Source organism: Eleutherodactylus coqui, chromosome 1 (assembly GCF_035609145.1).
Source record: "Eleutherodactylus coqui strain aEleCoq1 chromosome 1, aEleCoq1.hap1, whole genome shotgun sequence".
Taxonomy (NCBI): Eukaryota; Metazoa; Chordata; class Amphibia; order Anura; family Eleutherodactylidae; genus Eleutherodactylus; species Eleutherodactylus coqui.
The window spans coordinates 70,181,128-70,209,025 of record NC_089837.1 but is presented as its reverse complement, the minus strand read 5'-3'; the positions used below and the strand labels follow the sequence as shown (position 1 = coordinate 70,209,025).

The 27,898-nt window shown below is 46.1% G+C and overlaps 1 protein-coding gene across 1 annotated transcript in view; it reads right to left on the bottom strand.

Moving 5' to 3' along the window:
- The window catches only part of NBAS (NBAS subunit of NRZ tethering complex), a 616,392-nt gene that overhangs the window by 431,869 nt on the left and 156,625 nt on the right, over nucleotides 1–27,898 (bottom strand). Inside the window, exon 22 of the mRNA XM_066597064.1 lies at nucleotides 7,267–7,350. Within this exon, the coding sequence (XP_066453161.1) occupies nucleotides 7,267–7,350 (84 nt within the window). The remainder of the gene's footprint in view (nucleotides 1–7,266; nucleotides 7,351–27,898) is intronic.

The window sequence follows — 27,898 nt, the reverse complement described above, 5'->3', positions numbered from 1 at the left end:
AGCTGGAATAAAATGTACACTGCGCCGAATCCCATAAGCCAAGCCAAGGTTCTATTTTTAAGGTGTCCTGCCCTTGTGCTCCCTTCCCATAAATCCTTTGTCCTCGCAGGAAGCCGAGGTGTCTGATCATTTTTATTCTATCCGTGTTGCTGATATTATCCGCACAGGAAAAAAAGGACGGCGAAGGCTGCTGGCCAAGTCCTCAAGGCTGTGTATGTATTACTGCTTACACAATGTACTATGGATTTTTAGCAGAGGCATTGTTACCATTCTCTCTGGCCCCTGATACCTTTTATAGAAGCTTGGGGCTGGGAAAGACTAATACACGGCCTTTCTTTTTCGAGATGCATTTGGGAAACAAAACTAAAAAACAACCTTTAAGAAATCTCAATACGAATCACCGGTAATGGCAACACAGTATCCACTTTACTTTGCAACTTTTAGAAATCGTAAACTATTGATGATGATCCGTTCAGTCGCATCCGATCCTTGGTCACTCCATGGATCAATGTTCTCCACGCATCTCTGTCCTCCACGGCCTCTCCCAACTCCGCGACTGACACGTTCGCGGTGGCCTGATCCCCTCCCCCCATGACCCCGCCAAGCACCAGCACCGCCTCCAATGAGCCAGAGCGCACCACGTGTTTAAAAAAAAAAAGAAAGAGCCGATGTTCCCCACCCCCCAGCGATACCCTCGGTCTGATGTGAGCCAACACCACCCTGTTCGCTGTCATGGTAGTCCAAGGCTCTCGCAGCACTCTCCCCCAGCACCACAGCTCAAACACATCGACCTTCCTTCTGTCTGTCTCTCTGAGCGGCCAACCCTCGCACATTGCCGTGGGAAAGACGACTGCATCGACCCATAAACTATCATGATTGTTAAAAGGAGTTTTCCAGAACCGACATATTTATGACCTGTCCTTGCGGTATGAAGTGGCTGCGGTGCTCACATGAATGCCGCGGCCTCTTCACAGGCGTGTATGCCGTCACGTTTAGCGGTCACATGGTCTGAAAGCAACTCTGTCCCATTCCGGTGAATGAGACTGAGCTGCTATACCAGGTACAGCCTCTGATGCAGCGGTTATTGGGTAGACCAAAAACTATCTACCTGTTGCATCAGTAACGGCCCTTTTAGCCATCTTTTGAGCGATAATCGTTGTGTCTAAACGCACGTCCATCACACACTGTTTGTGCACTATTCGTTCATCGCTGATTTCCAGCAGGCTAGAAATCACTGATGACTGTTATCAGCGCTGCATGCTGATTTTATCAGCGTGCAGTGCTGATAGCATTCTTTCAGCTGGTATTCCAGCAGGATACATGCTGACAGCTCCAAGAACAAAGGCGCTGCCAGAACTCCTGTTATTTCTCAGAGCTATTAGCTCAGCGGGACACCGCTGACAAGTGTGAGAACAAAGCAGCTGTTTGCATATAACTCTTTAAGCTACTTAGGAGTTATGCAAAGATGATCCCTCAAAACTGTCACTCCAACTGGCGTTTGAGCGATTTTTGAGCACTCCTCTTTCAGTCTAAATGCACCCTTGGAAAGATTGCTTTACTGTAATTCCCAAATGCTTTACACTGCAGCTCTGCTTCCTGTGGTGTGTATGAGAAAGCCTACCAGAAGCTCAGAAGGAAATCAGTGAACAGACAGCTGGTTTCCAGGAATATAATGATTAAAGTTGCACACAACTAATCTACTGCTGGAGAAGAGGTAACCCATTATATATTGGGCAATCCAGGCTCAAAAGGTGAAGGTAGGTCTAATGAAGTTCTTCATATTCTTACTAGATTATCAGAGTATGCCACTTGGGCGACATTAAACTCCTTAGGCTGCTCTCACACAGGTGTTTTTTACTTTATTTAAAAAAAACAACAAAAAAAAACACGAAAACCTACATTAGAAAACGAAAGTACAATTGCGGCAAAGCATTTTGCCGCGCCCATGTGTGAGAGTGGCTTCAAGCACGGGGCCCTTTTTTTTTCCTCCCTTTTTAAAAAATCATAACTTTTATTTAATCATCGATGTCGTTGTCTGAGGGCTTGTTTTTTTGACGGACGAGTTGTATTGTTCAATGGTACCATTTAATGTACCACATAATTTACTGGAAAACTTAAAAAAAAGATCTAAATGGAGCAAAATGAAAAAAAAATAAAAAAAACTCTGCCATCTTTGTGTGTGTATTGTTTCTATGGCGCACACACTGCAAAAATAACATGATTAAAAAATAAATAAATAGTATAAAGCTGTTTTTTTTTTTTCTGATGACATTCACCGTGTGGGGTAAATGATACTTTCATAGATCGGACTTTTACAGACGCAGCGATACCAAATACGTATTTTTGTTTTATTATTTAGATTTTATTAGAAATATGGCAATAGGGTTTTTTTTAATTTTTTTATTTTATTAGTATTTATTTTTTTACTAATTAGTAAAGCTTTTTAAAAACTTATTTTTACTTTTTTTTTTTAGTCCCCAGAACTTGTGATTATTAGATCGCTCCTGCAATATAATGTAGTGCCATAGCATTACATTATACTGCGATCTGACAGGTATTCTATCAAGCCCACAAGCCCACACCACAGACCTGGCTTGATAGGCAATTTGCAATGACAATCCAGGGGCCTTTCAGAAGGCCCCTGGCTGCCATGACACCCGCATCGCAACCTCCGATCTTATCGTGGGGGGCAATTTGGGACCCCTAATCATCGGTCGGGGCATTTAAATACTGCTGTCAGAATTGACAATGGCATTTAAAAGGTTAACAGCTTCGATGAATGTTGCAGCTTATCGGAGCTGTTCCAGGCGTGTGTCCGCTATAAAAAAAACAGCCGGCACCCGCATTGTATGGCGTGAGATCACCCCGTGATCTCCCTTCATACATATCCTGAAGCTGCAGGACGTAACTGTACGTCCTGTAGCGTTAAGGGGTTAAAAAGGTTTTGCATGGGTTGGACAACTCGACCACTCTACAGCAGCAGGTGTACACCTCACTTTTATGTAGTAGGGCACTCTGCTTTTAACACGGGTTGTCCTCCCGTTTCAAGCTATATAACTATGTGAGAGCTGCAGTTAAAGGGGTTTTCTCTCTTAGAGGCAAGCTTCTCACAATGTGGCCCCTGGGCTGATTACCTGGGTGATTCTGATTTTACACAGCCAGCCAGAAATCTCTCCAGCTGTCTAAATGTAGCACTGCATGACAGCGATCCAGATGAACGGTCAACCCTTGTACTACAAGGCTGGCTCAAGTCCTGCTCCTACAGAGTGTTTCTCCATTCCAGCTCATAGAGGGGGTGATCAGGGACCCGGCTCTATGCAATTCAAAATCAGAGCAAGAGAAGTAATATAATGTATATATGTACACCGTGACTACCCTAGCGGAATAGTGATTGCAGCTCTGGAGTATAATATAGCATGTAACTCAGCAGTAGTAATGTACATCAGACTGAAAGCACACGGGCGGAAATCCCACGGCGAGAGTTCACGCAGAATTTCCACCGTTGCACGCTGCCATAGGATTGCCTTGGTTTATGCAATCCTATGCAAGCAGCCGCGATTTAGTATGCGGAAAAGTCGTGGCATGTCCTATTTCAGTGTGAGCCTCTGCGTCATCGCTGACATGCCAGCTCTGCTCTGTGCATGTGTGGCTGTGTGCAGGTTGACACATCCGCAGAGCATAGCGAAGACACCGGACAGGTAAGCCGGAGGTCACTGCAGGGGCACGGCTCGCATCCTGCTGCAAGAATCTCGCAGTCAGAATCCGAACCGTCTGTCTGCATTCACCCTAACTGTGCAAAAGTTTTAGGCAGGTGTCAAAAAAATTCTAAAGTAAGAATGTTTTAAAAAATAAAAGTGTTAATAGTTTATTTTTGGCAATTAACAAAACAAAAAGTGAATGAACAATAATTTGAATGACATCAGTATTTGGTGTGACCGCCCTTTGTCTTCCAAATAGCATTAGTTCTTCTAGGTACACTTGCACACAGTTATTGAAGGAACTTGGCAGGGAAGTTGTTACAAACATCTTGGGGTACTAACCACATATCACTGGTGGATGTTGGCTTGCTCTAATCCTTCTGCCACTTCATGTAATCCCAGACAGACTGGATGATTATGAGATCAGGGCTCTGTAGAGCCGTCTCATCACTTCCAGGACTCCTTGTTGTTCTTTACACTGAAGATAGTTATTAATGACATTGGCCGGATGTTTGGGGTCAGACGCCTCCCTTATTGTATTGTATGGTGGATAAGTATCTGCCTTGATGGCACCATTAATCCTGACCAAATCCTCAACTCCATGTGCTGAAATGCAGCCGCAAACTTGCAGGGAATCTCCATAATGCAGACAATCATTATTGCACCGCTCTCCACCATGCTTCACTGCTGCCTGCAGACACTCATTATTGTACCGCTCTCCACCATGCTTCCCTGTTGCCTGCAGAAACTCATTATTGTACCGCTCTCCACCATGCTTCCCTGCTGCCTGCAGACACTCATTATTGTACTGCTCTCCACCGTGCTTCACTGCTGCCTGCAGACACTCATTATTGTACAGCTCTCCACCACGCTTCACTGTTGCCTGCAGACATTCATTATTGTACCGCTCTCCACCACGCTTCACTGTTGCCTGCAGACACATTATTGTACCGCTCTCCACCATGCTTCACTGTTGCCTGCAGACACATTATTGTACCGCTCTGCACCATGCTTCACTGCTGCCTGAAGACATTCATTGTACTGCTCTGCACCATGCTTCACTGCTGCCTGCAGACACTCATTGTACTGCTCCCCACCATGCTTCCCTGCTGCCTGCAGACACTCATTGTACTGCTCTCCACCATGCTTCCCTGCTGCCTGCAGACACTCATTGTACTGCTCTCCACCATGCTTCCCTGCTGCCTGCAGACACTCATTGTACTGCTCTCCACCATGCTTCCCTGCTGCCTGCAGACACTCATTGTACTGCTCTCCACCATGCTTCACTGCTGCCTGCAGACACTCATTATTGTACTGGTGTCCAGCCCTTCACCAAACAAAATTGAACTGCCTTCTTTTACAGCCAAATATTTCACATTTTGACTCATAAGTCTAGAGCAGCTACTTCCATTGGCCTGCACTCCAGTTTCTATGTTTTCATGCATTGAGGAGTCACTTGGCCTTATTTATATGTGTACAATATGGCTTTTTGGCTGCAATTCTTCCATGAAGACCACTCCCGGCCAGACTTTTCAGAAAAGTAAATGGGTTTATCTGGGTCCCAATGGTTTCTACCAGTTCTGAGCTGATGGCACTGCTGAACATCTTCCAATTCCAAAGGGTTGTAAGCATTATTTGCCTATCTGCTGCACTAAGTTTCCTTGGCCAACAACTGCATATACGTTTCTCAATGTTGCTCAATTCTTTCTGCTTCTTCAAAACAGCTTAAGCAGCACATCTTGAAACCACACTCTGCTTTAAAATCTTTGTCTGGGAGAGACCTTGCTGATGCAGAATAACTATCTTGTATCTTCATGTTGCGCTCAGTCTTGCCATGGTGTATAACCTGTGGGTACTGTTGCATCTTGTCTCCACCAGAATAATAGATGGAGACATGTTTTGGCAGTCCTGAGTTGAACGACACGCCCCCAGTGGCTGACTAGCTGCCGCAGGCGTACACTCCTGAGCTGGGCCTCCTGCCTCATCCTCCCAGGCCCCACATAGATATATGGCGCTGGAAGCTGGGTCGACAGGGACCCACACACAAGCCGCTAGAACCGAGCAGGGCTGGCCCTGAAGGTACGCTGGCCTCCCATTCCTGCTCCTGACAGGTCGCATGTGCAGAGCTGAGACCCGGCCGACACCCTGGAATCACCTCTCCCGGCGCACGCCGCAGTCACTCTGCTTCCTGACCGGATTCCAATGCAAGGGGCATCCATGGAGCCCGACAAGTGCCTTCCCTACAAGCCACAGGCCCTACTAGCTAATGGGGACAGTGGAGGACAAGGAGGAATGAAGTCGGGACACATCAAATATCGGTGTGATTTAGATACATCTTTGGTTCATTCACTTTGTATTTGTTAATTGACAAAGATAAACTATTAACGTTAGAGATGAGCGAATATACTCGTTTCGAGTAATTTCTCGATCGAGCACCGCGATTTTCGAGTACTTCCATACTCGGGTGAAAAGATTCGGGGGGCGCCAGGGGGAGGCGTGGCGGAGCGGGGAACAGGGGGGAGCTCTCTCTCTCCCCCCCCCCCCCCCACTCCCCGCTGCAACCCCCCACCTACCCACGGCGCCCCCCGAATCTTTTCGCCCGAGTACGGAAGTACTCGAAAATCGCAGCGCTCTGGCGAAAAAGGGGCATGACCGAGTAGGTTCGCTCATCTCTAATTAACACCCTTAATTTTTTTAAGTAATCTTACTTCGCAGCATTTTTTTTACAACTTCTAAATCTTTTGCACAGTACTGTACACGGTGACTCCACCAGCAGACTAGTGATTGCAGCTCTGAAGTATGATACAGGATGTAACTCCAGATCAATACAGGGTAAGCAATGCAATGTATGTAAACGGTAACTCCACCAGAAGAATAGTGAGTGCAGAGGAGGAAAATACAGACTGCAACTAAAGATCAGCAGAGAATCAGTAATCTACGTACACAGCAACTCAACTCTTTGAGTAGATTACTTCCATGTATGTAAACTGTCAAACGGGATCATAAAGGTGAAGCATACCGGAGGATGCGGTAAAACCCAGGGCTGCGAACACAAAGCATTTTCACCTTGCAAAAAGTTGGCTTTGGTACTTCTTGACCGTTGCCTACCAAGATCTACCGGCGCCGTTCCCCAACCTGTAGAGCGGGCACCGACTGCTACTGCGCTCCCTTGCCCACTCCTCATCAGGTGGCATTTATTTGCAGAGACAACCCTGTGTCCGTGATTTGAAAGTGATTGAATGCCTTTTAATCAAAGTGTTTTGTATTCTTTCCCCTGGAGCTGTGCGCCTCTATTTATTTAATCGAGAGTCTAGCTTAGAGCTCCAAAGAAAAGAAAGCAATTTACTTCAGTAGAAGTAACAAAGGGTGATGGCGGAAGGGACGGGATTTGCAGTGAAGGCCTCTCTTCTTAATGCTCGCTAATGTTCCGCTCCTTTCTTTGATGTGCCTCGCTCTTTCTATTAAAATGTATTAACATATTGAGTGGAAAGCATAGAAACACTCATTTAAATATGTATGAGCGGGCATCTGATGTGTTCCTTTCAATTACGCCTCATACTGGACTTACTTGCACCGAGGCTCCTCGCACCAGTCTTTGTCGCGGTGTTCCTGCTCATTCCAGGCGACGATTTTCAACTCGCCGGCTTCAAAGCTATTTAGGAAATGTAAGCAGAGATAAGAAATACAATGAATGCAAAATATGGAAATGCCAAGGATGAGACTAATGATGGGCGCAGATATTTTAATTTTCCATTCGTGGCTATTGACTCGATACTTTCTGCTTACCGGAATGTTCATTGGAAAACAAAGATATCCATCTGTACTTCCTATCCGCACCATGAAGTAAGTCATGTACTCATAGTTTAGGTCACACATGTCAAACACAAGGCCCACTGCCTCATTTTATGTGGCCCGCACAGCGATTTTGGGTAGGCCATGTCATGGCCACAGCGCAACCGAAAAGCGTGTGAACGAGAAGCAGCCATGACCAAGTCACGGCTGCATCTCCTGTCCATGTGGCCGTCCAGATGGCCAGGTCCGATGAGTATACGCCAAGCCCGGGATACAGTCGGGCAGGGATAGACAGTTTAGCACACTAGCTCCCACCCCCTCCAATTGCAAACAGCCACCAAGGGGTGGAGGAGGAGGAGGAGGGAAGGTGGTGGGAGTTTAGCTGTCATGCTGCTAAACTCCCTCCCACCTCCCTTCTCCGGCAGCTCCCACAGGAGTCTATGGGAGACGTTGCTGTATTCCAGTCGGAAACATAGCTCCTGAACTATCTTTCCTGGCCAGCGTAAAAACGGACAGCCAAAATGAACACAGTATGTGCTATCTTTGCCGGCTAGTCGTCTTTATGCCGCGGGAATATTCCCATTTGAACTGATGCATTGGAAACCAATGCATCAGATGGGCAGTGTATATTGGTCAGGTGTGAAAGCGCGGCCGATATAGGCTTGTGTGAAAGAGCCCTAACAGGCACTTCACTCACACAGCCTGCAGCTCCGGTCCAGCGGCGGTGCAGAGTCTGTGACCACTGACCTCTTCCCTGCCGTGTATGTGTGTGCCATCCTGTACACAGTGCAGATGCCATGGGGAGAGGCCAGCAGTTACAGGATCATCAGTGGCTGGGTGAGTGGAATGCTGGCCGACCAGGGGCCAATTACTACTGAGGCTGATGTGAGGGTCACTATTACTACTGGGGCCACTAAGGGGGGGCCATTGTTATTACTGGTGCCACTATGGGGGGGTCAATTATATTACTAGAGTCACTATGGGAGTCACTGTTATTACTGGGGTCACTATGGGAGTCACTGTTATTACTCTGGTCACTATCCGGGACACTTACTACTGGGGTCACTATAGGGGGCCCTATTACTACTAGGGTCACTATGGGGGACACTCATTATTGAAGCCACTGTGATTACTGTGGTCATTTACTACTGGGGCGACTATGGGGGACAGTATTATTACTGGGGTCACTATGGGGAGGTAGGGGCAGTATTACTACAAGGGCCACTATGGAAACTACTCTTATCATTGGAGCCAATCTTAGCCAAACGCGCCCTAGAGCGTGTGAATATGTAGCGTATTTACACACACAGAAACCTGCAAGAACGGCCAAAATATATAGACAATTGCAATATTCAGCCGTGTAAATACACAGCATACTTAAACGACTGAAGCCTGCATACGCCCGTGTGAACGAGCCCTTAGTCTTTTTCTCTGATAGCAGCACTAACTCGAGAGTCTGGAAGACCCCAAAAGAAGATCTTACTAGAAGCAAGATTTTACAATTTCCGGCCCATTACCAATGTGAGGAGATTCTCTATTTACAGCCCTGCGTTGCATATTCCGGCACGTAACATTTACAACAATCGTAATGATCTTTTAAAAGCCGCCCGTGTATGGGACCTTTCCCCTTCATTCGTAAAATAATTGTTTTCCACGTATGCAATTAACATTTTCCTCACTTGACACTGCGGCGGTGTTAAATCTCGCTGCTGACACAGAATTTTACAGTGCAGTGAATGTGAAAGAACATTTCGATAAAAGACTTTCAAACCTAAAATAATCCAGTGACCTTTAAATCACATTACGGTGCTTTATTCCCAGTCGCTCTCTACTTCAGCAGATGCAGCAGCCTTTATTGCGCCATTCGCCCCCTTTTGCTTCACTATATATGTGACTCCTCCACATATACGAGTCATTAACAAGACCGGCGCAAGATGTGCAACGGGGCAGAGATAGCGCAACTCTGTTCACGAAACATTGTAACAAGAGTGGATATTCCGCTTCCAGCAAATCAATGGAGAATTAAGGGTCATACAATTTCACAATATACGGTACTACGGTATGTATATCACTTCCCCAAGCTTTAGTTAACCCTTTAGCTGTCATTTCAACAAACTCTGCATAAACCAATAGTGCAGGTGATGATCAGAAGGTTTCTAATACACTATCCTACTAAAGGGATGCTTAACCCTTTCCAATCCACTGTCTGACCTCTGAAGACATTATGATTTAAGGCTGTACAGCTCCGATATTGGAAGACGTCCGTCAGGGTTCTCTTACTGTATATTGCCAGCCTCTCTGCTGTCACCTCATGCAGTACTGGCTTTAGCCAGCAGATAGCGCCATTGTATAACAGGAGAAAAAGAGTAAGCCCCCTAGGAAAACCAGAATACAAATTGGATTGGAAAGGGTTAAAGGGTTAGAATAAATCCTAAGAAAGTGATAAACAAAACTATCCGTTTTTACATTAAAAAAAGGTATATATTTTTCACTGAACTTCTTTTTCTTTAGAAAGTTTTGCAGCTGCCTTTTTTTCTTTAAGACATCCGATAACAAAAAAAACACATATGATACATGAGGAAACGTACACACAGCGCTGATAAGAGTGTGATGAGGGGTTACTTTTTCGTGGCACACCCTGTATTTGGAGAATAGGATAGCGTAGTGGACTATGCCATTCTTTACTCCAAATGAAATGGAAACAAAAAGGAACCCTTGGCAAAAGGACACCAAAGTGGAATCCGTTTCACTAATCGATCCCTTTCCCTTTGGGAGTTCCATGCCGTTTATGGCAGCTGTGACAGAACCTCCAACATAACCTCACAGTGTAGTTTTAAACGCTGCGGGAACGCTGCCTATGGTCCCCTGCCAACGGGCGAGGTGGAATATTGCTATTAATATTACGCCGCGGCACAGCAGGTGGGAGCGCTGTCAGGTCTCCAAACTGACAGATAGGCTCACCGCGGAGAATCGCGGCAAATCGCGATTTGAATCCTGCGAGCAGAGCATCGCTGTGATTTTCTGCTCGTGGACAGGCGGCTGCGCTTTCTGTAGCAACGCTATGGAAAGTGTTCACTGCGTTACCCGCGGCCGGATTATCGCCGCGGATAACACAATGAACTAATCGCCCGTGGACAGGAGCCCTTAATTGACAACCTGAGCTGCACAAAATTAAGCACCTTGTTATAGTTAGCATGCACAAAATATTACTTTTTACATGGGGGAAAATAAGAAAAAAGGAAAAAACAAGTTAAATAAAGAAAAAAAAAAATTTGTAATTAACCCCTTATTGGCCAGCTTATTTTGTGCCTTAAGGCCCAAGCAAATTTCATTGTCGAATTGCAAAAGCCATAAGTCTTTGACATAGCCATATCAGGGCTTCTTTTTTTCAGGGGGGGGGGGGGGGGGGGGATAAGTTGTATTATATTAATGGCACCATTCTGGGGTACATATAATGTGTTTTAGAACTTTTACTACACTTTTGGGAAGACAGAAGGGAAAAACAACCAGAAATTCCACCATTGTATTTACAGAATTCACTAACATAGAATGTAAGGCCAAAAAAAGACATGTCTATCAGTTTAGCCTATTACCCACAAGTGTTGATCCAGAAGAAGACAAAACCCCAATGAGGTAGAAGCCAATTTACCTCATTCAAGGCAAAAAAATTCCTTCCCGACTCCAATCTAGTAATCGGAATAATCCCCGGATCACCGACCCTTCTGAAGTAATTGGTGATCTAATCTGTAATATTGTAATTTTTTTAAATACTTTATTACTTTAGTACAATAACAGCTCATATTTAAACAAAAACAAGTGAATCGGCATTCCCACATTCTAAGAGCCAGAACATCTTTATTATTCCACCAACGGAGCTATATGAGTTCTTGCCTAAAGAGTTGTAGTTTTTATTGGCACCATGTTTAGCTGCATATGACTTTTAGGCTGCTTTTTATTAAATTTTTGGGGGAGTGGAACAAAAAAAAAACAAAAAAAACAGCAACTCTGGCATTCCTTTTTTTTTTATAATTACATTTACGGAGGTTTTCATGTGAGATAAATAACAAAACATTTCCATTGCTTAGGTAATCCCTACTGTGTGTTGGTTCTTTAACTTCCTTTGGCATTTGATCCATTTAACCCTCTCCAATCCAATTAGTATCCTGGTTTTCTGCAGTTATACAACGGCGCTATCTGCTGGCTAAAGCCAGTACTGCATGAGGTGACACGTTGGATAGGCTCCGACAGCAGAGAGGCTGGCAATATACAGTAAGAGAACCCCAACGAGCGTCTTTCAACATCAAAGCTGTACAGCCTTAATTCATAATGTCTTTAGACGTCACAGTGGGTTGGAAAGGGTTAAAACATGTTTTTTTTGTTTAACCCGGATTTTTGTTTTCTTTAAATTTAATTTTATTGATTTTTTTTTTGTTATGCTACATTTTAGTCCCTGAAGGGGACTTGAAGTTGTGATTGTTCATTCACTAGGAGAGTACACTGCATTACTTATGTAGTGCATTCTACTAATCTTATGGAAACAGCCTATTAAACTCTGGGGGAGCCGGACCTAATACATCGAGTTTCAGGGCAGATATGGAGGCCTTTGTCAGGCTTTTAACTGCCATGTGAACCCATTGGTACCTTGCGATCACACTGCAAGGTGCTGATGGGAGACAGAAAGAGCCCCTGTCATTTGCTTGCATGCTGCAGTTGCTAATGATTGTGGCATGTAAGGGGTTAAACTGCCAGAAGCTGTTGTTTCTCTGTTCCTGACAGTTCGAGTAGGAGCCTGGCTATCATTTAGTCAGCTAAATCACCACCTTAAAAAGATGAATGTGCAAATTTGAAGCCCCGCTATACAAAGGTGTATTGATGGGGCTAAAGGGGTTGCCCAGTTGCAAACTATTGATCTCCTATCCTTAGGATAGACCATTAATAGTAGATTGGTGGTGGTCTGCTGCCTGCAAGACCCACCGATCAGCTATTCTATATGCTTGTGCACTGAGCCGATTTCTGCAGGAAGCAGACAGCTCCATCCTCACTGTAGTGGCTCGACTTGATACTGCAGGCCAGGTTCCCATTGAAATGAATGGGTGTAATACCAAGTCCAGCCACTTCAGAGAGAACAGAACGGTACGATTCCTGCAGAAATCAACTCAGCGCACTAGCCCGGCAAACAACTGATCAACAGGTGTCTTGAGCAGCAGCCTGTCACCGATCTACTCTTCGTGCCTTAGCCCAATAATAAGACTCATTACAAAAGATGCTTCGGATTACATAAAAACAAAAGTGTGCCTAGGAGGCGCAGCTTCGGATGGCGCGCCTCATGCTGTGGCCCCACAATGACAGAGAGGCAGGCCAGCCAGTAGCTCACATCAATTAAAAACTAAAAGACCATTGTGAGAAATAATCTGCATTACATACACAGCATGTGGGAGACCAGAGGGAAAACCGTTTATCAGATTAATTAGTACATACATCTACCCCTCAAGGTAAGACTAATGAATAAACCGCAATCCAGCCAGAAGAAAGCGCTGCAGATACTACTGAGCAGTTTTTGGAGTGAACGTTCGGTGCTTCTGCTCCCGTCGCAGTAAGGTTACGAAGCACAGAACGCCATACTGGCTACATTTCTTTAGCAGCTTAGCCTTCCCGAGATTAAATACTGAGGTGTTCCTGAAAACAGCATCAAGGCCGTCTCAGTGTGCCGCCGCAGAGAAGAGCGCACGCCTGCTTTACATTTTGATCGCGGGATCTAATCAGCTTTTGATTTTTGGAGGTTAAGGGGCTTATCTTGTTAACTCCCTCCAGAGCAGCCAGTTGGTCGGATTTACTCTCCACACTAATAGCTGCAGGTACGGCGGGTGAGCAGGCGGCGGCGCGGGTAACATCGTCACGCTTCATGTAGGGAAACGCACATAAACACGAATTGTGGAGGCAGCTCATTCCCCGCTGTCCACAGGGCAGATCCTTTCAGATGTGTCGATGAAAACGGTCAGCGGATTCTAGCAGATTATACAGAACGCCCGGCGCCTTTTTTTTTTTTTCTTTGTTTCTGGAAATTTAACGCTACTCTTGTGTTGCATAGGTCACATGTAACTGGTAATGCTCTTTTACAGAGTCATATCTGGCTTTGTACCAAATGGTATTTTAGCTGGTCCTATATGCTATGCAGCATATCACAACGCGCATCACAGCCATTTGTGGCAGACTGCAAAAACACGCTATTGCACATGCATCAGTTTGCAGAGTCTGGGGCTGCCTAGAAATCTTAAAGAAAATCTGTCATTAGTTTTTACTATAGTAAACTAAGCCCAGTGGGAGAATAGGGGGTGGACAAAAATATGGAAACACTATACGAACGTTTTCACCCCTGTTTGGATGAGAGCTTCCCCAACAAATTTGTGTGTACTTCACCTCTTGCCCTGCTCTGGATGGTTTGGGGAGTGAACTGGTAATAGCAGTTGGGTGGCTCAAACCCCCTGACCAATAAGATATTGTTGCCTTCTGCCCGGCAGCATCCGTGTTATATTACCTTCACTTAGAATCGGTCGCTACAGGTCTTATTGAAATATCATTTATAATACCATGTAACTTAAGGCATGTATTTTGTACAGTGTTTCCATATTTTTGTCCAGCCCCTGTATACCCGTTTTCCAAGCTAATTGTTCTACGGCACTTTATGTAGGTACAACTGTGATTTAAAAAATTCCAGCGCCATATGCATAAAATGCAGACTGGTCGGTTGGGTGGGCCAGAGTAGCTTACTTGTCCGCAGCTTTTCCCCTACATCATCCACGCTGCACTTCAAAATTGTGTGGCGCTGCTGGCCTGTACGTGCGCAGATGAGCGCTCCCCTATGTCATCCAAACTGTGCTTAAAAATTTCACGCTGCATGCAAATTAGATTTTAGAAAACACTTTCTGACAGTGAGGGTGATCTATGAGTGGAACAGGTTACCATGGGAGGTGGTGAGTTCTCCTTCAATGGAAGTGTTCAAACAGAGGCTGGACAAATATCTGTCTGGGATGATTTAGTAAATCCTACACTGGGCAGGGGCTTAGACCCGATGACCCTGGGGTCCCTTTCAACTCTACTATTGTAGGATTCATTGCATAATGGGATTTTCTTTCTAATCTATAGTTTTTTTGGCCGTAAACCCAATGTTTAAAGCTACTGATAGAGATTTTCTAAATATTTGTGACATAAGCCATCAGAAGGATTTTACAGGAATCCAAATGCTTACACCCCCCAGTAAACAGTTTATAATTTTTTAATCTACATTAGGTGCAAACATTTGTGCTAATTTCATAATAAGCTTTAGGCTGGCCAAACAGGTGTAAAAAACTGGCAAAGAAGGTGTAAAAAAAAAAAAAAAAACTGGTTAAAAAGCTTTGCATGAGAAATACGAGGCAATGGAATTAAAGGGAACCTGTCAAGACACTTTCCACCCCACTGCCAATAGGTTTATAAACAGGTGTATGTTCACACGGGGTGGAATTAGCTGAGGAATGCCTGCAGCCAAACCACAGTGCAAAATCCGAACCAAAATTCACACTATTTAGTTCAAATTTTGACGTGGGTTTTGGTGCGGAATTCATCCCCTCATTTGAAGAAGTGGAATCCATACCACAAAGCTGATGCTATAACTGTCTGCGAATCCATCTGCATTTTGGTAAAGATTAGAGTTGAGCGAACGTACTCTGCTGAGTTTGATGCTCGTTCGACTATTAGCATACTCAATGGTGCTCGAATGAGCATTACGCAGTGTTCGACCCCGCCCCAGTTTTTGGTCACTCTCCGCCCCTACAATGGCAAATTTTTGGCTGGCAGGGGAGAGGGAGAGGGAGAGAGACGAACCTTGAAAAAAAAAAAAGCTCAGGACCCGGCGGCCCATATACAAAAATGCTCGAGTCTCCCATTGTAGTCCCTCGAGTAGAGCTCTGGAATTTTACGAAAAGCTCGACTCGAATAACACGGACTCGAGCATTTGGGTGCTCACTCATCTCTAGTGAAGATACCTGTTAATGTGAAATCGGTAAAGGCAGTACCCTCCCGACGTTTCAATTTTCTAATTGTGTGAATGAACTCGTTCACCATTATCCACGAACCATTAACAGGCGCTGTTCAACTGAGTACGTCTGCGGAAAACTTGTTTGGTGGTCGCGTTTTGACTTCGGGAGTACAGTTCAATTCGCTGACAGATGTGGCGATTTGATAGACAATGGGGGGAGATTTATGAAACAGTCTAAAACAAAAACTCTGTTGCCTATTCCAATTACCGGGCAGCATTCATTCCACACAGTGTTCTTGAAAAATGAAAGCTGTTCTATAATGGATTGCTGTGGGCAACAAAGAGTTTTTCCTTTAGATAGTTTTCATAAATCTGCTCCATAATCTCCGTCCTTGTCATTTTTCATAAGGGTCCAGTCAAAGTTACTGAGAAAAGTGTATTTTTGCTAGCAAGAAACTCACCTAGTATAATGAAAACTAAAATTGTAAACATGCCATGTGTTGCATACAAATTGCTGCTTAAGAATCATCGGGGTGGCGCTGTCCACCCTGAAGAGGAGCCATGGGGGGGGAGGCGCTGTCCACCCTGAAGAGGAGCCAGGGGGCGGTGGCGCTGTCCACCCTGAAGAGGAGCCAGGGGGCGGTGGCGCTGTCCACCCTGAAGAGGAGCCAGGGGGCGGTGGCGCTGTCCACCCTGAAGAGGAGCCAGGGGGCGGTGGCGCTGTCCACCCTGAAGAGGAGCCAGGGGGCGGTGGCGCTGTCCACCCTGAAGAGGAGCCAGGGGGCGGTGGCGCTGTCCACCCTGAAGAGGAGCCAGGGGGCGGTGGCGCTGTCCACCCTGAAGAGGAGCCAGGGGGCGGTGGCGCTGTCCACCCTGAAGAGGAGCCAGGGGGCGGTGGCGCTGTCCACCCTGAAGAGGAGCCAGGGGGCGGTGGCGCTGTCCACCCTGAAGAGGAGTCAGGGGGCGGTGGCGCTGTCCACCCTGAAGAGGAGTCAGGGGGCGGTGGCGCTGTCCACCCTGAAGAGGAGTCAGGGGGCGGTGGCGCTGTCCACCCTGAAGAGGAGTCAGGGGGCGGTGGCGCTGTCCACCCTGAAGAGGAGTCAGGGGGGCGGTGGCGCTGTCCACCCTGAAGAGGAGTCAGGGGGGCGGTGGCGCTGTCCACCCTGAAGAGGAGTCAGGGGGGCGGTGGCGCTGTCCACCCTGAAGAGGAGTCAGGGGGGCGGTGGCGCTGTCCACCCTGAAGAGGAGTCAGGGGGGCGGTGGCGCTGTCCACCCTGAAGAGGAGTCAGGGGGCGGTGGCGCTGTCCACCCTGAAGAGGAGTCAGGGGGCGGTGGCGCTGTCCACCCTGAAGAGGAGTCAGGGGGCGCTGGCGCTGTCCACCCTGAAGAGGAGTCAGGGGGCGGTGGCGCTGTCCACCCTGAAGAGGAGTCAGGGGGCGGTGGCGCTGTCCACCCTGAAGAGGAGTCAGGGGGCGGTGGCGCTGTCCACCCTGAAGAGGAGTCAGGGGGCGGTGGCGCTGTCCACCCTGAAGAGGAGTCAGGGGGCGGTGGCGCTGTCCACCCTGAAGAGGAGTCAGGGGGCGGTGGCGCTGTCCACCCTGAAGAGGAGTCAGGGGGCGGTGGCGCTGTCCACCCTGAAGAGGAGTCAGGGGGCGGTGGCGCTGACCACCCTGAAGAGGAGTCAGGGGGAGTGGCGCTGTCCACCCTGAAGAGGAGTCAGGGGGAGTGGCGCTGTCCACCCTGAAGAGGAGTCAGGGGGAGTGGCGCTGTCCACCCTGAAGAGGAGTCAGGGGGAGTGGCGCTGTCCACCCTGAAGAGGAGTCAAGGGGGGTGGCGCTGTCCACCCTGAAGAGGAGCCATGGGGGGTGGCGCTGTCCACCCTGAAGAGGACCCATGGGGGTTGGCACTGTCCACCCTGAAGAGGAGCCATGAGGGGTAGCGCCGTCCACTCTGAAGAGGAGCCATAGGAGGTGGCGCTGTCCACCGTGAAGAGGAGCCATAGGAGGTGGCGCTGTCCACCGTGAAGAGGAGCCATAGGAGGTGGCACTGTCCACCCTGAAGAGGAGCCATAGGAGGTGGCACTGTCCACCCTGAAGAGGAGTCATGGGGTGGCGCTGTCCACCCTGAAGGAGTCATGAGGGTGGCGCTGTCCACACAAAGAGGACTCACAGGGGGTGCTGTTGACCACCCAAAGAGTAGTCACGGGGGAAGGGTGCTGTCACCCAGAAGAAGTAAAACTGTGTGCAGTTTTTTCTGCCAAGTTCTTAGACATGCAGCAAAATACTACTCCTCTAAATATAGGCTAAAGAGATCCTGTCAAGGCATTTTCTGTTCTTAGGCCACTTTCAATGTCTGGATTTTTAGATTTGCAGTTATTAGAGTCTTTGCTTTCTCAAGATTGAAGTGGAGCTAGGAATACGATAGCAAATTATCCTCCTCCATCTTTTATAAGTGTGCACATTTCGTCCGGTCAAACATACATGATAGTCATGGTGACATCTGTTGGCCAAGTAATAGTTCTTCCATCCTAATGTTCAAGTCACCGAAACATTCATCCTCGAGAAGTAATGCTCAAGATGACAGATCTTTTGATGTTCGAAACACCCAACCACTAACATATATCCAAGGCTAACTTAATGCTCCACATCATCTTAAGACCGATTCCACTATCTCAGCTCACTTGCTTCCTTTCATACTGAACGATTCCTAAGGACCAAGCCTTAATTATAATATTTATGGTAATGGAACAGTGATCACAGGGCTGCTGATCTCAACTAATGACATCCGATGGGTATGTGCAGTCACATATTTTAACTTAATAGCGAGTGCACGTGTTTTGTCATCGAACGCCTCTTGTGAATAAAGGACCTGATACAAAGTGACCCACAATGCAACTGAGTTGCAACCAGGGCGATAGATCTCGCGCAAATCACCCTTTCATGATGAAACATCAAAGTCCTCCTCCCAGAGCCTGCCAGATAATGAAGTCTATCTTATTCTGATTTAAGAGACAAGGAGCAACACGCTTCTAATCTCATTTCGGAATTTAAAAGCTGGCTTGAAACAACTTCAGGCAAAAGAAGTATGTGTTTTAATTAGAGCAGAGACTCAAGCCATTCAGGAGACCGAGAGATTATTACCTCCTAGCAAAATCATCCGAGTAAAATATTAATAAAAAAATCTGTGTTTGCTTTGCAGGAAGAAAAAAAAAAGGAGAAGTTGGGGATAATGAAAATTTGTGCAATATATCAAGTGCTGGTTCTGCAAAGAGCATCTATATCAAGGGGTAGGAGTATTTTACCCCTGCACAGACTTGCCATTAATTGTGGAAGTTAAAACAGAAGATTATGTAGCAAATACAAAAAAAAACTGGCTTCTCAAGCTAAGAGACAACCCCAAGAGAGCCCTCAATTCTTAAAGAGGTTGCTGGATACCAATAAACAAAAGACTAGCGGTGTATCGGGAAGCGTTGGCGGGCAGCCAGAGGGGATCGGTAAGGTGAGCATTATTCCTTCTGTCGTCATACAGCATTGTAAGCCCTTTGTTTAAAAAAATTAAACCAGGGGACCAGCAACCCCTTTAACAATGGTCCTGAGGGCCTAGGGCATGTCACTTCAGCCTGGGGTTGCCACTCGGCTGGTAAACCATTGGCCAAGCCAGTAATATGGTCCACAGGCCACTGCTGGAATTTATTTATTATCACCAGCAATGCAGCATGGGGCACTACATCCGATTGAGAGGTCACAGAGGGGGGGAACTAAAAGGTAGCCAACAGAGGGGGCACTACATTGATGGGAGGTGTGTGTGTATGGTGGGGGGGGGGGGGGGGCGACACAACATAGCAGGGAATCATGTCTAAGTGGGGCTAATAAGGGGGAACTCTATCTGAAAAGGTCCTGACAACTAAGTTGGGCACTATTAATTTGTGGCGCCAATGAAGGGGACACTATTACTAGCAGGGGCCACATAGGGGCCACTATTACTTTGTGGAGTCACATAAGAGATAATATTACGTACTTTGTGAGACCATAGAATGGTGCACTATCTTTGTGAGGAGACATAAGAGGACAAAAGTACTAAGAGGGGCATGAGTTATGGCTCGAAAGAAAACGCTCTATGTCTGCCCAGATCCAGACAAAACAGAAAAGCAAACAATCGATGGAGGTTACTGCACTTCAATCACTGTGTAGAGCTGGTAGCTGACTATTACGGGTTGATTGTATTATATATATATTTTTTTTTGCGTGGTGAGCCCTGAGAGGATCCAATTGGGTGTCTTCCTATAGTGCCCAATGGCTTCTGTGTGCACCCCTGACTAGAATAGGTCATGAGTAGCCTCCTAGAGCAATAGTTTACAGAATCATCTGCTGTGGTTCTTCAGTCACTGCAAAAACTACAACTTTCAGCATATCAGAGCATGAAAGGAGTCATAGTTGTGCAACAACTGAAAGGTTAGAGGTTGGAGATGAATGTATTAGTAAAATGTCTTATGATAAATTTATAAAAGGAGTACAGACATGTTTCCTTGCTGAGTGAATGTTGAACTGGTGTTCAAGAAATACAAGGGGGACAAAGCACTTAATTAGTGTTATGGTTCCTTTATTCTCAAGGTAAGTGACTCATGCTAAAAGTCTGTCGTAAAAAGTTGACGAACTGGGAGTAATGTCTCAGGAAAACTATGACATAGTGGGAATAACAGAGACCTGGTTGGACAAAAGTTTTGACTGGGCAGTGGGGATCGTAGAAATCAGAAAGAGGGAGGGGTTTGTCTTTACGTAAAAACCTTTTTAAATCCCACATTACAGGAAGATATTTGTGAGAGAGATGAACAAGTGGAGTCTGGATGGGAAGAAACATACGGAAGTAAAATAATAAAATCCTCACACACCATCGAAGAAATAAGCGAAGACACCGAAAATCTCTTATTGGGGCAAATAGATGAAGCAGCAAATCACAATGAGGTAATTATTATCCGGGACTTTAATAATATGGATATAAACTGGAAAACTGAAACCTGCTCATCTCAAAGATTTCTGCCAGTAACTAAAGATAATTACTTTTTCGAACTTGCGTAGTACAACTTGCACATAATTACCTTTTTCACCAAGACCCAGCTAGCTGCCCTTAACCTTATCAAGAGGGACAATGTCCTCAGAAATAAGAGTATCGAAATAAATGGGAAATTTTAAAACCATCTTCAATACTCACTGTTAGCGGTTCATATCTTACAAAAAAAAAACAATGTGGTTCAATAAAAATGTAAAGGAGGCAAATAAAAGCATTCTTACCACTAAAACAAGACGGTAGGAAGGAAGCACTAAAAACCCATAAAGTAAAAAAATAAATTATATAAAAAGCAAATAAAAGTAAGAAAGAAGTAGACAGAGCCTTCTTGCCAAAGAGAGAGTACAACTAACCCTAAGGCCTCATGCCCACGGCCGGGTTGGATTCCGACTGCGAAATACCACAGCAGGATCAGACCTGCCCCCTCCCAACTCCCCTTCCCCGGCTGGCAGGATTCCATTGTCTGTTCCCAGCAGAGTAAACAGTGCACTCATTATGTCTGCAAGGCAGTTACAATGAGTACATTGCTAAGTCAGCAAGCCGATCAGAAACTGAATGAATTCCATTCATATGGAAGGAATTTTGAGTGATCAGATGATGGTTTTTATGTTGGCTAAAAACCAGCGCTAAATGACAATTGAACGAATAGTGCATGACTGCCTGCGTTTATATGTAACGATCGCACAATTTTGGCAATTTGACCGAATTTTGAGCAATAATCGCTGCGTGTAAAAAGGCCTTAATCTAGAAGAAAGCGCAGAACCGCAGAACATAGACAAATTGCCAGGTCCTGATGGCATACACCCCAGGTTTTAATGGAATTAAGTTATGTGATAAGCAGAACAGTCTTTCTTATATTTAAGGACTCTTTAATGACGGGGTCTGTTCCACTAGATTGGCGCATAGCAAATGTGGTGCCAAAATTCAAAAAAGATTAAAAAAGTGAACCTGAAAACTACAGACCGGTAAGCTTTACTTCTATCGCAGGTAAAATATTTGATGGGTTTCTAATAAATACCATCATGGGGTACCTCAATGAAAATAGCTGTATAACTGCATATCAGTGTGGGTTTAAGAGGGGTCACTCCTGTCAAACCAATCTGATCAGCTTCTACAACAAAGTAAGTTCTAGAATGCATCGGGGAAGAGTCATTGGATCTTGTAGATCTTGATTTTTCCAAAGGCTTTGATACTGTGCCACATAAAAGGCTGGTAGATAAACTGAGAATGCTTGGTCTTTAAAAAGTCACTGGTCAGATCACACATGGAATATCTTGGGCAGTTTTAGGCACTGGTACCCAAGGAGGACATATCAGAGCTTGAGCGGGTATGAAAGCGGGCAACTAAAGTAATAAATAGAATGGGAGGTTATCAAAATTGAGGTTCATTTTAGAAAAAAAAGACGACTGAGGGGCGACGTAATAAGTACCGGAATGTAGATATTTCTGGTCAATACGGAGATTTCTATTATCTATCTATACCCAGGACTACGACTGCAAAAAGGGGGCGCCCTCCACGTCTAGAGGAAAGAAGATTTCTACACCAACATAGAAGGGGGTTCTGTGCTGTAAGAGCAGTGAGACTATGGAACTCTCTGCCTGAGGACGTGGGGATGGCAAAATCACTAAAAGAGTGCAAGAGGAGCCTGGATGCCTTTCTTGACTGTTACAATATTATAGCCACTGCTTACTTCAGAAGAGTCTGTGATCCGGGGATTATTCTGATTACCAGATTGAAGTTGGGAAGGAATTGGAATTACTTTCCCCTAAATGAAGAAAAATGCTTTCTACTTACTTTGGTGTTTTTTGTCTTCCACTGGATCAACATTGCAGAAAAATAGACTGAACTAGACAACAAAAGTCTTTTTCGGCCTAAAGTCCAATGTTACTATGACTTTGCGGGGACTGATCAATGAGGCAGCACGCAGTATTTTTGAAGAAATGGGCCTAACATTGTGACTGCTGCAATATTAGATACATTAGGATGTACCCAATATAACTGAAGCTGCTAAACTACCAAATAATAAGTTCCAGACCCTCACAGAGGCATAGTCTTAACAACTTTATAGCCATGTTCCTCATTGCTAACAGACGATCGTTATGGAAAGTCATGCAAGAACCAGTGGGGCAAGTGGTACATGGGAAAGGAAAAAAAAAGTCTGCAGATAAAGTTAAAGGGGTTGTCTCGCTAAAGCAAGTGGGGTTCGGCACTTCTGTATGACCATATTAATGCACTTTGTAATATACATCGTGCATTAAATATGAGCCATACAGAAGTTATTCACTTACCTTCCCTGCGCTGGCGTCCCCGTCTCCATGGCTCCGTCTAACTTCAGTGTCTAATCGCCCGATTAGACGCGCTTGCGCAGAAGGGTCTTCTGCCTTCGGCTCGGCAGCAGCGGCGTTCTGGCTCCGCCTCCTTCTACGCGTCATCGCGTAGCTCCGCCCCGTCACGTGTGCCGATTCCAGCCTCCTGATTGGCTGGAATCGGCACAAGTGACGGGGCGGAGCTACGCGATGACGCGTAGAAGGGGGTGGAGCCAGATCGCCGCTGCTGACGAACCGAGCCGAAGGCAGAAGACCCTTCTGCGCAAGCGCGTCTAATCGGGCGATTAGACACTGAAGTTAGACGGAGCCATGGAGACGGGGACGCCAGCGCAGGGAAGGTAAGTGAATAACTTCTGTATGGCTCATATTTAATGCACGATGTATATTACAAAGTGCATTTATATGGCCATACAGAAGTGCTGAACCCCACTTGCTTTCGCAAGACAACCCCTGTAAGATAAAAAAAAGACCAGAAGAACAACTCAAGATACTTTGCTACCCTAGATAAGGGGTGTCCAACTCACTTTCAGCATCAGCAATATGGTTCCCTTTAACAGACCGTTTACAACGTCTCATTCACATGGGTGTATTTGCGCTCCGTTTTACCTCTGCAATACGGACAGATTAAACGCTCTTGATTTGCATTGGGGTATTCAGATCAGCATTTTTCACACCAGTATTTTACGCCCCTAAAAAAATTGCAGCAGGTCTTATTTTTGGCCATATTATGGGACGATAATTGCCCACTAAAGTCAATAAGACTGTAGTAAATGCACATGTAGCATGCAAATTTATGCATATTTACACATGAAGGAAGGAGAAATCTACGAGGTCTGCACAGCCCCGGTAACAGCCTGGCAGCGGCGTCGGCATCCGGCGTGGGGGGCAAGGATCTTACATGAGTGGCAATCTCCTGGCAGCATGGGGATTCATTTTTGCCTGGCATGGAGGGTTAGTGTTAGTTCCAGTGTTAGGGTGCCCGCACACGAGCAAAAATTTCGCGGCGGGATTTGCGCCGCTGGAAGCCTGCATAGGATTGCGTTAACAAACGCAATCCTATGCAGACGGCCGCGATTTGTCCGCCCCGAAATCTCACGCGGCAAACAAATCGCAGCATGCTCTATTTTTGCGAACCCTGCACAGAAACATCACTGCCTGGCCGCCGGCTCTGGTCTGCACATGCGCCGGCACATCAAACAGCTGGAGCCGCAGGCGCGGGTGAGTACGCTCCGCTCTCCGCAGGCGCTCGGGTCGGGTCCCGCGGCGAGAATCCTCGCCGCCGGATCTGACCCGCCCGTCTGCAGGCGGCCTTAGGCTTAAATTATTTCATGAAAACGCTTGTTACTGCAGCCCTGACACCGCTCTCACAGCTAAGCATTTGCAGCTAATAATTTAAGCCCAAGACTGAAACTAACTATTACCCTCCATCCCTGGCAAAAATTAGTCCCCACGCTGGTAGGACCTTGCTGTAGGCAACCAATCAGCAGCTTGGGGGTGTACAGTGGGCGGTTATAGCCTTCACCAAGTCTCCACCCACACTTATGGTGGAGACAAGATACACCAGTACCTATGCGGGCATGGAGGCTCTAGTACTCTGCTGTACCGCCTCTAGCTTGGATAAAAGAAGTGACACGGGCGGGCATGGAGGCTCTAGTACTCTGTTGTATCACCTCTAGCTTGGATACAAGATGTGATACAGAGGCATAAAGGCTCTAGTACCATGTTGTACTGCCTCTAGCTTGGATACAAGATGTGATACAGAGGAATGAAAGCTCTAGTACCCTTCTGTACCGCCTCTAGCTTGGATAAAAGAAGTGACACGGGCGGGCATGGAGGCTCTAGTACTCTGTTGTATCACCTCTAGCTTGAATACAAGATGTGATAGAGGCATAAAGGCTCTAGTACCATGTTGTACTGCCTCTAGCTTGGATACAAGATGTGATATGGAGGCATGAAGGCTCTAGTACCATGTTGTACTGCCGCTAGCTTGGATACAAGATGTGATACGGAGGCAAAAAGGCTCTAGTACCCTGTTGTACCGCCTCTTGCTTGTATACAAGATGTGATACAGAGGCATTAAGGCTCTAGTACCGTTTTGTACTGCTGCTAGCTTGGATACAAGATGTGATATGGGCGGGCATGGAGGCTCTAGTACACTGTTAGGACACCTCTAGCTTGGATGCAAGATGTGACACGGGTGGGCATGAAGGCTCTGGTACGCTTTGGGATGGGCCCTGTAAATCCAAATATCCTTCAACAAAGTGTTTAGAAATGGTTCCGAAAGTCACCAGAGCTTGTAACAATGGTGTCATCTGTCTCTGGATAGCGGACAACAAACCAGTTGGAGATGCTCATGCTTGTCAGATGTTCAGATGGTCCACTCTACTTGTGGTATGCTGAAGGAATCTTGGGCCCAGTCGCCTTATGTGTCTGCCCTCCCGCATCCACTCATCCCAAAACCTCCTAACAGTCTGATCAGAATGGCCCTGGTGGCAGGTAATTCATCGATACAACCATCCAGCCTCTAGTATTCCAATAATGTGCCCCTCTCAAACTCTGGTAACGGGGTGAAATCTCTTCTCTGCATCATCGATGTGTCTAGTGGTCAACAAGCTCTACACAAGCAGAAGAAGAGGTCACTACACACAAGGAGCCTCCGAGAGCCTTTTATAGGCCAAGGAGGGAAACATTTTTAGGGCCTCAGGGGCCTCAGGGACCGTTCATCTAATCACCGCAACTCTAATGATTTACATATCTGCCTGAGATGTAACCGCATGCCGAGTTTTGCAGCAGAACAAGAACTCCATCTAGGTGCTAGATTTTTTTTTTTTTTTTTTTTAAAGAGTGCAATTGGTGTTTGGGCAGGCAGCACCTGATCTCAGCTTCACCTCGTTACATTCAGCAAGTTTCGCTGCATCAGAATAATAGCTTTAAAAGTCAAAAAACGACACAGTAACTAACAATCGTGCAGGTTAAACACAAGGTGAATTTTCACCTTTTATCATGTAGTTTCCAAATTTTCTGTGCCAATTAATTTCTTAATATATTTTTATTTACAGCGGTTTCAGGCTGCTTTCCGACACGCCTTAGGGGTTTTTGGTCATAATGACATCTGTCTGTTCCATTTTTGGGAAATGTAATTAAGCATTTTTCCACCATTATATATTTTTTTATGTTTGCTTTTATTTTAAGAAATCCCGTCAGTTTGCTTCCATTCTGTTAGGTTTTAGTTTTTTGTTTTGTTTTTTTGTTTAACTAATATTGCTGCGGACACAGTAATTGTCTAATTAACTTTAAAAAGAAAATGGGAGAAAACTGACAGCATTGGGTGTTTTTTTTTATTATTTTATTTTTTAAAACCGATTTAAGTTAAAGGGGTTGTCCCGCGGCAGCAAGTGGGTCTATACACTTCTGTATGGCCATATTAATGCACTTTGTAATGTACATTGTGCATTAATTATGAGCCATACAGAAGTTATAAAAAGTTTTATACTTACCTGCTCCGTTGCTGGCGTCCTCGTCTCCATGGTGCCGACTAATTTTCGGCCTCCGATGGCCAAATTAGCCGCGCTTGCGCAGTCCGGGTCTTCTGCTTTCTTCAATAGAGCCTCTCGTGCAGGATGCCGGCTCCGTGTAGCTCCGCCCCGTCACGTGCCGATTCCAGCCAATCAGGAGGCTGGAATCGGCAATGGACCGCACAGAAGAGCTGTGGTCCACGGAGGAAGAAGATCCCGGCGGCCATCTTCACCGGTAAGTATAGAAGTCACGGGAGCGCGGGGATTCAGGTAAGCGCTGTGCTGTTTTTTTTTTTAAGTCCCTGCATCGGGGTTGTCTCGCGCCGAACGGGGGGGGGTTTGAAAAAAAAAAAAAACGTTTCGGCGCGGGACAACCCCTTTAATGGAAAAAGACAATTCCATTTTTCTGCTCCAATAATAGAACAGAGATAAAAAATTGCGACTGACTGCTGTAACGCAAGTGTAAATGGGTCCAAAATTTTGTTTTTTCTGATCCAAAGCTCCAAATCCTCTATCAAGACATGCATTAAAAAGAAAATAAACTGGGTACTAGTAGCTGCCACTAGAGGCAGCAGGTTTTATTGTATCTCGACACCACCATGAAGAACTGGAAGAGTCAAGATTGACAGGGGGAGGGGGGGGGGGTGACGCCCCCTGTACCTGATTGGCTGCGGAGCTGGATGGGCCTGCAGGTCTTGGCTGGCCAGTAAGCTCATGCTGCAGCTGCAATCCAGGGAGCCCTTCACCTGCGTTGAGGCAGCATGGGAGCTTTCTGCATTATCACTGAGTTGAATGCATAGTAGTATGCAATGAGCTCTTGTCTGAAGGGGGGGGGGGGGAATTGAAAAAGTGCTCAGTCTGGTGTATTTAAAGGGGTTCTGTCACTAAAAAAGAAAAATGCTCTACTTATCTATTCCTCCCCCATCAGTCTACTGACCAGATCTTCCCCTCCCTTATCTTCTCCTGTCTCCTGCAGTCCAGGGGTCACTTCACCTCCAGCTGCCTGATTCTTCTCCTTCCTGTGTGGTTATGTACATTTGGTTGGCAGTCTGCCAATGTACCTTATGTCACAGCTCACAGGCCAGCAGGAGGACTGCCTATCTTCTTCAGAGATTGCTCATGGAGCTATCTCTGAAATAAATTACAATTCCTTCCTAGGCAGTGAAGTTACAGCACAGGGATGTGACCTTCACTGACCCAGCCGGAAGGAGTTTGTGATAACCAGCCCTCATAACAAGCTAGGCGCAGCCTGCAGTGAGCTGACCTGGGGCACTGGAGAAGCTCAACCAGGAGAAGATGTGATAAGGAGACAGACAGGAAAGGAATAGGTAAGTTTAGATAATTTTTCTTTTAATGGCAAAACCCCTTTAAGCATTGTGGAACATTCAAGTAGTCTCAGGTAAACTTAAGACATTGTTTGTTCCAAAGTAAAGCAGGGCTTAAAGGTGTTGCCCCACTTTTAGTTGCTCCATACACTGTGCAGTGGCC